At 32.2% G+C, this 13,243-nt stretch overlaps 1 protein-coding gene across 1 annotated transcript in view; it reads left to right on the top strand.

Annotated features, from left to right (window-relative positions):
- Hpr1 (THO complex 1-like protein Hpr1) overlaps window positions 1–13,243 on the top strand; it is an 81,653-nt gene that overhangs the window by 24,614 nt on the left and 43,796 nt on the right. The window contains exons 3-5 of the mRNA XM_089096340.1: window positions 1,882–2,171; window positions 4,756–4,851; window positions 9,516–9,724. Of these exons, the coding sequence (XP_088952466.1) occupies window positions 1,882–2,171; window positions 4,756–4,851; window positions 9,516–9,724 (595 nt within the window). The remainder of the gene's footprint in view (window positions 1–1,881; window positions 2,172–4,755; window positions 4,852–9,515; window positions 9,725–13,243) is intronic.

Genomic DNA, 13,243 nt, shown 5'->3' with positions numbered 1-13,243 from the left:
AACACACATGTTTGATGCATACTTGTCTTTCCCTGAATTAGCCAAGGTTATTTTATATCTGTTATATCAATCCTTGCTGATTTTACTTGATTCAAGCAAGATACATGGCTACTTTGCAAGTTTTTAATCAACTCTTATTAGGAAAGTTATATTTTTATAAAGACATGTAAATATGGACCCCAAGAAAAACTTTGTTAAAGAAATAATGGGAAAATGTGCTCGTGGCAAATATAGTTGCCTCTGGTTTTGAAAGAAATAGGTTGGGGTAGGTGGTACTCTAAGACAGGCCAGGAGAGCCTGTGGCAACCATACTAAACTTTGCATGCCAACAGCTTTACTTAGATTTGTTGCACTGGACTTCAATTTATTTGAATTTTTTCGGAATTTAGCTAAGGTGGCCAATCAAAGAATTTCTGATCAATCCTTACCTTTAGAAAAAAAAAACTCGTAAATGAATTCAAGCATATGGTGTAAAATGGATGCACATCTCTCCTTCTTATGGGTGGATGTCGTATAAATCTAATTATAAATCAGACAGGCATTAGATAAATTCTGACGTTAGCTTTGTGAATGAACCTGTCATCAAGCAAAATATAGATGAACTATAAGGGATAGACAATTGACATTTTATATATTATTGTTTTTTGTTTTTTTTTGAAAAAATGCTAGTTGAGCAATGTTAGCATGTGAAAGCCATTTAAAAACTGTCATATTTTATACCAATAAATAATAATGAATATATATATATTTTTTTTAATTTAAACACACAAAAAATTTCTATTAAAAATAAGTCCAATTAATACACAACAGTAAGAAGGCTTCCTCTTTCATTCCTTTATAAGAGCATTTTCTGCCAAATTAAAAGTACTTTAATCTTAGAAGGCTATTTTAACATATAGAAATTCTTAATGAAATTTTTAAATTTGTCTAAAACTCGATAACACTTTTCCAAAAATATGTCAAATGCTTTGAGATTGAGATTCACAACTGTACGCTGTTAAAAATAGGAATACTATTGTCAAGAAAGGTTTTAGTCAACTATAATAATGAGGGTGTTATTTTGATAGCCCACAGGCAGGGATTTGGGAGTCCAGTTCCCCAAGACCTGGATAATTATATCCAAATAATACTTTGGTATCATAAAGGTTGCAGTAGGCCTATCATAAAGTCCCCCAGTTTAATTTTTTGGGTTTGGTATTATAAAAAATTTAAGATACCACTTTAAGATTCCGAACCCCCAAAAATGTTTTTACAACTCGTAAAACGTAACAAAAATGAATATAAACACATTTTTGATGTTTTTTTTAAGTTTTTGTAGCCCCCCCCCCCCATAAAAAAAAACTTGGGTGCATTTTTGATCATGAAAAGTTTTCTTTATCTAGTTATTCTAAGGCTTCCGGTAACAACAAATTGCAACACAAATGTTTGTTCATAAGAACCTTGAAAATAATTTACTAAGGTTACAAAGAAACATGAAACTGGGAAATATCCCCAAATCTCACTTAAAGGCTTGAATTTTAGCCCCCACCTCCTACGCCATAAAAAGAGCCTGTGACTTTGGATTGGGTTTTTAAATTCTTTAACTATGTGTATCGAACCTTCTGAGAACGAATCAACTTTGAAATTGCTTTAGACTTCAATTTCACCAAAAAAAAAAAAAAAAAAAAAAAAAAAAAAAAAAAAAAACATAAAGGCCAAATTTCCTGAAAAAAAAAACCGAATATTTACTTTTCTTGAAAATATTTAGAAATATCATTTTATCCCTTTATGATACCAAACCTAAAAAAAATCCCCCAGTTTAATTTTTTTCTGGGAGAGGTTTAAAATAGATTGATGAAGCAGAGGGCATGCGTATTAGCCTATGCTCTTTTTTTTTTACAGACACAAAAAACTGGTCATTGAACAGAGCTTCCGCAATGCCCTTGCTAAACATATGGAACAGAATGGAGATGTTGATGGTGTTCGACAAATTGTTTGTTCATCCATAAACGCTGTTTCTGATGAATTTGGGACGAATAGCTTGCCAGCAAACCTTCTTTCAGATGCGATTGACCTACTTAGAGTGGATCAAGCCGAGGAGCTGTTTGGCTATGTTGAGGATCACATTGATCTCTGGAAGTCTGAGGCTTATTTTGACATGACAAAAAACATAATTCTAAGAATGTGTAATGGTAAGAAGTCAGAATTGACTTGTTTTGCCATTCTTCTACAATATTTTTTTATAGTATATATTTATTTATTCATTCATATATTTATTATTTATTTTGAGTATATTTATTTATTATTTATTTTGAATATATTTTTATTTTGATATACTTATTTTGCAAATTTCAAGGTTTGGGCTGAATCGACCCTGGAACATGCCTGCTAGGACATTTCCTGGAGCATGACTGTTTTGGGATCTTGGCTTGGTTCTCATCTCCGTATATCCAATAACCGCCCCCCCCCCCGCTTTCCACAAAATACGCGTACCATTTTTCGGCTTTTTTAGCTTTTCCATTTAACGGGAAGATTATCAGTATGTCTAAATTGAAACAGCTAATTAAGAGTATTTTAAGAGATAATTAAGGGAAAGAATGAGTTACATCGAACTGTAGTTTGTATTATTGAAGTATAGCCTATATGGGATCACATTATCTATGAATTGCATATATTTTGTGCTCATGGGTCTAGCTGGCAATGAAAGTGGATGGACCAAAAAGAATAATGATTCAGCAAGCAGTCTATCGGTAATATGATCAACTAAACAATTGGAATAATATAGTCGGAATGTATTAAGTCAATTAAGTTGTTAAGTAGATCAGTATTTTAATGGATATTAAAAATCAGTATTATGATTTTTGCGTGTTAAAACACAGTATTTGAAACGAACAAGTATTAACTCGTATAAGATTTCATCCTTGAAGCAAACAGAAATTGCCCTGGATGTCTAAGATAAAACCAACAGGAAATATATAGACTTTGACAAGTTTGGGGCCTAGTTTGTTCCGTTTCAGTCTGAGATGTTTCCTAAATTGCGAAGAAACACTTATATGGAACTTTTTAATTAACGTTTTAATTAATTTAAGTTTATCAATTTTATTAATAACGTATTAATTAATTAATTTAATAAAAAATAATTTAATTAATACAAAATTAATGAATAATGAAATTATTAATGATTTTGAGTTTTATGGACTGTAGGCAAATTACTTTTGAATTCTTAGGGTAGTTTTATTGAGTATAAAAAGTGGATTTTTTGCAATTGTTTCTACGTAATTGACTTAATGATTAAATTAAGGTTAACCTTATATTATTGGTTAGAAAAGGTTATCAAAAAGTCAATTAATTGATTGTCCTTCGCCTTTTATTAACAATAATTAAAGAATTGCTGGTTTTCGAAATGCATTGTTAAGGATAAAATAACTTTTGTATATTTTCTGTATTATGGGACTCAACTAAGTATTTAAGGGTTATTGTTAAATGACAATGCTTATTTTGGAAATTGTTTAAAGTTTGCAGTGTAGTTTTGATTATTATTTTGCCATTGTTCCAATTTGAGATTACTTCATCTATATGACTTGTTTTTTATCAGTTTAGGACTTAACCTGAAAGACTGTGTGATCATTTTAGATTTCCTCTTCAAGGGCTTGATTGTCAGCTGAAAATGGTTGGGGGGATTTTACGATATGTTTGTATTAAAGTTTGTCTCAATATGAGATTTAAGTTTAAAATTTGAGACAAGAAATGAGTAAAAAGCAACATCATCTTTCTGATTAGTAGTTTTCAAGCATGTATTAATAAGTTTAATTGATAAGCTATAATAATTTAATATTAACAAGTTTTAAGGCAAAAATAGTGACATTTGTTAGGGTTCTTATTATGGTGAGCTATAATTTTTCTGAAAGCTAAGGCATTAAAAGCTTAAGATAAATAATAAAAATAATAATATGTATTTAAGAGCCTTTTAAAGCCATTTACAAAAAATATAAATATTAAAGAAAAATTACACTACATTTGACATCCTTCCCTTCAATACAAAATTTCCTACTTTCACAATATAACGGGGAGACCCAGACCTCATTAACCCACGAAGCAGCCTATCTTCCCCTTTTTGGATAATTGATCCCCTTAAATGAGAAAGCTGCTTACACCAAAGGAGGAAATTGCCCAACCCATAATCATTCTCCCCACATCTCAAGCAACTACACCCGGCCTCTGGACCTTCCTTCATTTTCTTTACACCCTTACCATAAACTGGAAGACAATTAGCTCGAATTTGAATCCAAATCCTCATATATTTAATGGGCAATCCCAGCTTAAAATAAAACTCCTGTCCAAAATTCTCTTTTACTTCTTTATACAAAGTAAGACTCGGATATTTCCTTTCTCCCACTGTATAAAGATAATTAGCAGTAAGTTTATCGCAGATGATTTCTGGCTCTTTATTCTCGGTGCGAACAAACAGCTCCTCCCACATACTCTTTCATTAGCGCGTACAAACAGCTCCTCTCATTTGATCTGCCATCAGTGGTCCAATTGCCCTGGAACACGTATTTTATGTATATATATATATATATATATATATATATATATATATATATATATATATATATATATATATATATATATATATGTATGTATGTATGTATGTATATATATGTTTTGTATATACATATATATATTTTTGAAAATATATGTAACCTAATTTTTTTGTATTTTCAAAACATGTACAATTTATTAGATTTAACAAACGGACGTTTTTATTAATTTTAGATTTATTGCGACGACTTTCTAAATCTGAGAAGAACGTATTTTGTGGACGCATTCTTCTTTTCTTAGCAAGGTTTTTTCCTTTATCAGAGAAGTCAGGTAAAGAGCTCCTATTTTGTTTCTTTATGCAATTTGTGTTTTGCTTTTATTTTATAGACAGGTTTAGATAGATGGATAGATTTATTCAACAATAAATTTAAACCATACACATTATTGTATAACATTAATCACAGCAACATCAAATATTCCCCCTCCTCTCGTAAGGCTCCATGTCTGGTAATGCAAGAAGAAAAAACACAGAATTAAAAAAGGAGAGAAATAAAAACACAAACACAAATAAAAATGAAAATATAAGTCTGGCGCCCGCCACTGACTATATCCAGAAATCAAACCAGAGCAAAATGACATGCCAGTTAAACAAAACATCACACAATTTCAACTTTGACCAGAGACATGAACCGCATGTGGGTGTCAAAAAAGAAAAGATGGAAAAGAAAACTAACCATAAATTAAAGATGCTTTAACAGTCCTTTTAAAGGCACCAAAGGAATTACATTTTCTAACCAACTCAGGTAAAGTATTCCAAACGGACTGACAAGTAGTCAGGGGTTTGAAATGTGATCTGACTCATAGACTGAATGGAATCCAAATATTACCACAATTACGAAGATAATATGCAGAATAGTCAGAGACAAAAGATGATCTAGTTTTGAGGGGGTTGGTGGAACATCCCCCCTACGTGTAATTGAAGAAGAATGGAAGGTACACATGAAACAATAATTAAGTAAATTTAGTAAATTAAGTAAATTAAATAATTAAGTAAATAGGTAAATTTAAATCAAGAAACGGCTTATTAATAGAGCCACTTTTACCAATGATAAGGTTCCTTGCTTTATCATTCACTCTAGAGTATATGATGTTCAAGGCCATATCCAGGGGTGGGGGTTAGGGAGTTAGAACCCCCGAAATTTTTTCCGACTCGTAAAAACGTAATAACAATGAATATAGACCAATTTTTTATGCATTTTTTTAGTTTTTTTTTATGTAAAACCCCCTCCGAAAACAATCCTAGATATGGCCCTGATGACGTTTCATTTTTTGCATGAAATTACTGAAATTCTTATTAAAAACCACGGCACCCTGGGGCTTAACTCTGCTGACTGAGATTTTCACGTAACAACTGACAGCTAGATGCATCTACACTAAATATATTACCTTAAAGGTATTTATATTCGATGCATTGAAAGGTTAAGTAAAGGCTAACCCTACGGCTAACGACATGTGGGGTTAACTATGAACCCTCGATGAAGAGTCAAGTATTAATAACTATTAATCTAGCCAAAATAAAAGTGAAAAGCTCCTATGGATGTTGAACAAAAATTTAAAGTGGCAGCTGTGTTTGCTTTGTATTTAGTACTAGCCATTTAATAAAGAAATTCAGATGTCCTGCTCTCGGGGTTGTTTGAATTTACACTCTGGACTGGCAGGTGTCTCAAAAAAATAGTGTACGTTTATGAATTTTATTATGCGTCTTCGGGTTTTATTGTTTATGCGATCACCATTGGTTTCTTACCTGTATCTTTTATTCAATATCTCTATTTTCTCTTAATCATATCTGTGCATGGGGGAAGATATAGGGTCCTTTCTAATGGAAAATTGGAATACTGTGACCTAAGAATGTGGTATTTCCATGTTTTAACCTGCCTCCCTTCTCCGAGGTATAACTCATGTGCGTTAAATACGGGTAGTCTAGACCAGTAATATTGCTGCTTTACTCTCGCATTTGTTAAGTTGAAAATAATTTTAACGTTTTATTTTTTAAAATTAAAGGTTTGTGACCTGTTGATTGCACATGTTAATGATCTTCGTAAAAAAATTTCAACGCGTCTTGATTCGATTATGCTATAAAAAATAAAATTCGTAATATTTTATTGGTTTAGTTACTTACTTACTTAACTTACTTAATCTTTATGCCGGGGTGGTGTTGAGAACGTCTTCAGCCTTCTCCATGAGGGGCGGTCAGCAGCAACGGACTCTGTAACGGACAACAAAATTCCCACCTTGTCGAGGAACTTCCCGCGACTTGAGTCTTCCTCTTGGAAATATTGGTTTAGATGATTTAAATTTTGATTGATATTGGATTATTTGTTTATTTCCCTCAAAATTGAGGAGTATATAACATATTTAAATTAAATTACAAAAGAAAAAGGAAATACTTCAACAAACGAAACAAAGCATTCATGTTAAATGGGCTTAATACTATAACTGAATAAAATACGTAAAAAAAAACAACCCACAACACAAAATCAAAAATAATTTGAATTGTGGGAAAAGGGAAAAGGTTATGCATAAAGAGAAGATTTGCAGACTTCATATATTTTTAACTGAAATTTAGGGTTACGAATTGAGCAATGCATATGTTTTTATGGATAATATTTTACACCTTAGCTGTGTTCTTTATTGGATTTTACTGTCGCAAACAGGCTATTTGGCTCTTTGAACTATAAAAAATTGCCGACCACTGGTTCAGACTATATGTTTCCACCTAAACTGTAAGCTGCTCTCAAGCTTTAAGTTCTGCTTAGTCCCTTTTCTGAACCAAGTCTGTTTTGAATGTCTTCTGATTTGGTGAAACTGATAAATTAAACAATTTTGGGGCAATGGAATTGAAAGTATTTTTGGAAAAGATGCAACATAGCCACTTGTAGGCTGGTTAAAATTAGCCAGCCTATTTTTTGGTACTTACGTGTTATAGCGACCACACTCAAGTTCTTGATCTGAGTATAACCGGTTTCTCTGTCTGCATTTGGAGATAATTAGCTTAGCCTCAGTGAGATAAACTACTATACAGGCATATTTTAATTAAATATTTAATGCATAGAGTTGGTTAGGTATTTAATACAATGCGTTCTGGGTGGCCTGCTTTCCATAATTCTCTGGTGTAGTTTCCAATATTTTGTTACTAAAGTATTATATCTTACTTGTATTTTCATATATTTCATTAGAATAGACTTAACTTCACTTCTTTGGTGTGGTCGGTAAAATACGTAAGTACCTTTTTTTACCATCCTTGGTAATATAAAGGTAATATAAAGAATAAAGTTTAAAAGGTAGTTGCGTCAAATAATCAATACTTTGACAAATGTTTCCAGAGCTTAAACTGTGTCCCACGAAGGCTTTTATAGTATCTATTTCGACTCATTATCCCTCCAAAGAAGACTGAACTTGATGAATTTAAACAATGTGTGTTTTATAAAAAGGAAACTCGCAGAAATATATCTATAGCATGCACAAAGCCCAAGTAAAGTTTTTTTAGCTTACTAACCTTGTTAAATTTTGTTTTATAAGGCTTTAAATAATTTGGAAAAATGTGTATTAATTTTGGGAAATAATCCTAATAGGGTTTTAAATCCTATCCAAATCATTAAAATTACGTTTGAAGACCGACTTATCAAAGTCAAAGAAAGGCCGACTCGAGCCAAAACTGAAGAAGAACACAGTATTTTCGAAAAACGGTTAGACCTATATTGCCAAATTTTCTAAGCCTTAAAAATAGGGAGGGAGTAGAAATAGTGGCTTGAAAACTGATTTTCCAGAGCATAATCTTGGCTCTGATTTCATTCCTGACAGTTTCATTCTCCTAATTCAACTATCTTCCAAGATACCAAAAGCTTCTCTTCAAGAATGTCGCCAGAATTTCAACATTTTTCACTTCTTCTTGAAGATCAACTTCAGTTTCAATTAAAAATCGGGATTTCAAGGAGGGTATACTGGAACAGAGCTATTTTACTGGTTGACAGAATCAGATGGCAGCATTATTCTTTGTCAGTGCAGAGGCATGGAGAGTACAACATCTTATAATTAAAATTTTTTCTAAGAGGAGTTCTGCCTTTCTTTAAAGTTTAGTCCAGTAAACATTTATTTCAAGTCAAAACCTGTAAGTCAAGAAAGAGTATATGCAGCAGCCCTACTTAAAAGTAAATAATTTCCGAAACTCGCTTTTTATTTATAAATTAAATGAAAGCATATCTATACATAAATGACGGTCAAAATTATAATTACGTCAGTTACAACATAATTGAAGTTTCATCTGCCATGTTTATATTCAGATCTGTATTTATCTACACAGATATATACGGGAATCCGCCCGGGATTCGATTCCTGCCGCCGCGTGGTAGGGTGACAGGCTTTCTTGCTGTCCCCAAAGAGTATGGGTAACTTGCAGGAGGGGAAACTGGTGCTAGTGTAGACCAGAAAAAATACCAACACCATCTAACATTTGCCGTTTCTTGGTATGTTTTTAAGCTTTGTAGTTGTGTTCTTTTCAGAAACTGAAATCAGATGCATACTGCTACACTTATTTGGCCAATTACCTCAATTGCTATAATTTTGTCTTTTCATAACATCGCAAACATACCAAGAAGCACCGAACCGTGGATGGAATTGGTGATTTCTTTTTGTCGACACCAGTGCCAGTTTCCACTCTTGTAAGTTCCTTATGCTCTTTGACCTGGCCCTGTAAAAATAACCCACAAACTGAAACGCCGAAAGTGACATGTCGACGCACTAGCATCCCATCAATGGTTGTGGAGATTTTTATTTTTACTTTTATTGTTATTTTTTTACTTCAAGATTATGAGTTAATGCCTTTTACGCTAGATTATTTGTAATTTGCTCTTCTTGCACGGATTTGCTTTCACTATAGGATTCTCATTTATCTTTAGGATCTAGTAGATTAGGACTTAATTTAGAGTTCTTTTCAGGATTAAACATTGTTGGAGAATTCAACTTAGATAACATCACCACATTTGCTGATGCTGATGATGATGAAGTCTTGGGCAGTGCAGAAGACGCTCCGAAAAAAGAAAAGATCGTAAATGGAAATGTCTACAAAAATTTTTGGTCTTTGCAAGATTTTTTTCGTAATCCTACTAGATGCTATACTTCAGCTGGTTGGGAAACTTTTTCAAAGGTAGTTCTAACATGAAGGAATCCTTGTTTAATTAATAGACGCACCTTTTTGTTATAGGCTACAGTTTATCTGTTATGTGGACCCACCTTTATGTTATAGGCTACAGTTTATATGTTATGTGGAGCTCTCTGCACCTATCAGAAAAGATTTACCAATGTGTTTGAAGCAAAACTGGTTGTTCACGTCTAATTCTCTATAAATTGGTTAATTACAATCATTTTTGTTAGGCGCCTGGTGGCTGCTTAATTCCTCGTGTACTGAATTTTTTTTATGTGTTATCTGATATCTTACCAGACAATAGATCTTCAGTTAAAGGGGAAAATATCTAATTTTCTTAACCAAAGGCAACCTGAATTCATAATTTGCCACATTTCCACAAAAATAGTCACTTTGAGGTATAGCTGAAGTCCAAATGTGGTATAAATAGCAATGTAAAAAAGAGCATAGTATTTCAGGTGCTTGTGAACAGGGAGGAGGGGGAGGTGTTAGAGTTGCAATTCCTCTCTTCTGGAAACTTGAGATTTATCAAGTTAACTCTAAGATCTCTGGTATTTATTCGTTCAATTTGCCTATTTTTGAAGATGTGTCCCCCCCCCCCCCGCCAATTCTCACGTACAGGCTTTAATTGAAGCTATTTAGTTTTGGTAATCCATGTCGCAAAAATTTCACATTCCCCTCTGATATTTATATGCTATTTTGTAGATAAATTTATGTGCTTTATGAGTCATATTTTATTGATCAAACTTTGCGATCAATTTTACGCTTAATTCTTTTCCGCCACGGACATTGACCTTCGGAATTGCTTTACTTGAATTGTTATTTTCGGTTTAAAACACCAAAGAAAGCTTAGTTGTTTTTTTCTCTCGCTTAAAAGTCTTGGATTAAATTGTTCTTTTTTTTACTTTACCGATGATAACTATTTGAAATAGTAGAATAATATGTGTTTGATGTCAGCTATGTATAAATTTTTCGGCTTCTTCAGTAGTGTAGGCAACATTATAAACGCTTATTTACATCAATATTTTAAGTGTTCTAATTTTTTATTTAACTTTTGATGTTGGTTTAGCCATTTAAGATTTTATGAAAAGAAAAGCCTAAATTTAACTACACGTCTGCCTACACGTGTGACTACACGTTTTATAAAAAGAAAAGCCTAAATTTAACTACACGTTTGACTACACGTTTGACTACATGTGACTAGACGTTTTATGGATATTGTAAGCTGTGTTAAAAAATTATATTAAAGAAAATAAACTACTCAGTACTAAGGATAGCTTTACAGGGCCGAGACTTTGAGGAAAGGGGCTTAGGATTTTAACAACGAATATTTTTTTAAGTTCAAATAGTTCTATGAACTTTTAGTTATTATCTCAAAATTTTGCTGGAGGATCCTCGGATATATCTTTTAGGATTTATTCTAGTAGCAAAAATAATATGTTTTCAAATGTCACAAACAAAATCCATCGGTAGCCCAGCAAAAGCTTTGTGTGCTTGCGAGGATGTGCTACTAACTAAAACCAAAGGACAAATTTTAAGTACAAGGAGTTGGAAGGCGAAACCGTGTATCGAGAAGGCTCCAATAAACGTTTATAATATTAATTAAATTATTTATACAATATATTACATATTATTTATGCTATATTATATTATTTATAATATAACATAATATCGCATAAATAGAACTACATAATATCATGATTCTGAAGGAAACATTTCGTCAATATTTTAATAATAATTACAAAAATGTTCAGGAATAAAAAAATTTCATTGCCATTATTATCCATTTTATTCTCATTAAATCTCATCTTTTCTTAAGGTATACTCACTGAGTAGCCCCATACATAGCTCAGATAATCGCTCGTGATTTCTTATCACTTGGGCTAAACTTATTCTAAAACTTAGCCCCTCTATATATAACTGAAAAGGAAGTATTAGAAACAAGGCAAGGGACCTCAATATCTCCTCTTGCCTGAGTACTTGAAAATGAACTCTTCTCTTTCCTCTTCTTCCCCTACTGCGTGCAGTTATTGTCAAAAAGAGTGGCATATCATCCTTCTAAACCCTTTGATAGTAGATTGGGTAGATGCTCTGCTCGGCAAAACGGGGCCCAGGGATCGATCCTCGCTGCTGTAAGATTGGGTGGTAGCAGAGGTGGTTTTAGATGGGGAAAGGAGGGGTCGTCCCGGGCGCAGAAATTTAGTGATGCAAAATTTCAAATAAATAATCTAACGGTTATAATCGTTTTGTAATTTTTGATTATTTTTTTTATTAGAATGAAGTAGAGGGCGCAGATAATAAATAAAAGAATTACTAAATTATTATTTAATTAACAAAATGACAATAAATTAAAAGACAGAAAATGTTAAATAATAGTAATTGAATAATTAAGCTAAAATACCTAATAATAATTAAATAACTAAAACATTTAAATAATAAATTAAAAGTAATCAAAAATAGATTATTAATTAATTAATTAATTGAAAACAATTATGTTAATAAATGAAAATTTTGTTATAATTTGGCCTGAAAATTTTGTTGGAGACAAATTTTGTGGGGGTGTAATCAAGATTTTGTCCTGGACGCAAGAGAAGCCAGGACCACCGTATTGACTTGTTTGCTACGTTGACAGGTTTGCTACTTGTCCCTGTGAATAAAGACCCACCGACTGAAACGTCGATTTGACACCCAATGTGCCAGCAAAGGCTCCGGAAGATCTTTTTACTTCCTGATTGGTTGTTCTGGTAGTTAGTACTTTCCTGAAGCCGCAAAATAACAGACATAAAATGAGTCACGCGATAAAATAACAGACTTAATATGAGTCAGACAATAAAATAACAGACTTAGCATGAGTCAAGCTTCTATCATCTACATATAATTTGTTATAACTGACAATAAAAAAAAATAACAGACTTAACATGAGTCAGACAATAAAATAACAGACTTAATATGAGTCAAGCTTCTGTTATCTACATATAATTTGTTATAAAAGACAATAACAAAAAATAACAGACTTAACATGAGTCACGCGATAATATAACAGACTTAACATGAGTCAAGCTTCTATCATCTACATATAATTTGTTATAACAGACAATAACAATAAAATAACAGGCTTATCATGAGTCAGACAATAAAATAACAGACTTAACATAAGTCAAGCTTCTGTCATCTACATATAATTTGTTATAAAAGACAATAACAATAAAATAACAGACTTGACATGAGTCAACCAATAAAATAACAGACTAAGTCAAGCTTCTGTCATCTACATATAATTTGTTATAAAAGACAATAACAATAAAATAACAGACTTGACATGAGTCAACCAATAAAATAACAGACTAAGTCAAGCTTCTGTCATCTACATATAATTTGTTATAACAGACAATAACAATAAAATAACAGAATAAAATAACATGAGTCACGCGATAAAATAACAGACTTAAAATGAGTCAAGCTTCTATCATATACATATAATTTGTTATAACAGACAATAACATTAAAATAACAGACTTAACA

The sequence above is a fragment of the Artemia sp. Qi Xiang Cuo genome, chromosome 11 (assembly GCF_049724085.1).
Source record: "Artemia sp. Qi Xiang Cuo chromosome 11, ASM4972408v1, whole genome shotgun sequence".
In the NCBI taxonomy this organism is placed as follows: domain Eukaryota; kingdom Metazoa; phylum Arthropoda; class Branchiopoda; order Anostraca; family Artemiidae; genus Artemia; species Artemia sp. Qi Xiang Cuo.
Note: the sequence above shows the minus strand (reverse complement) of the source record. Positions and strands in the feature narration are given on the sequence as shown.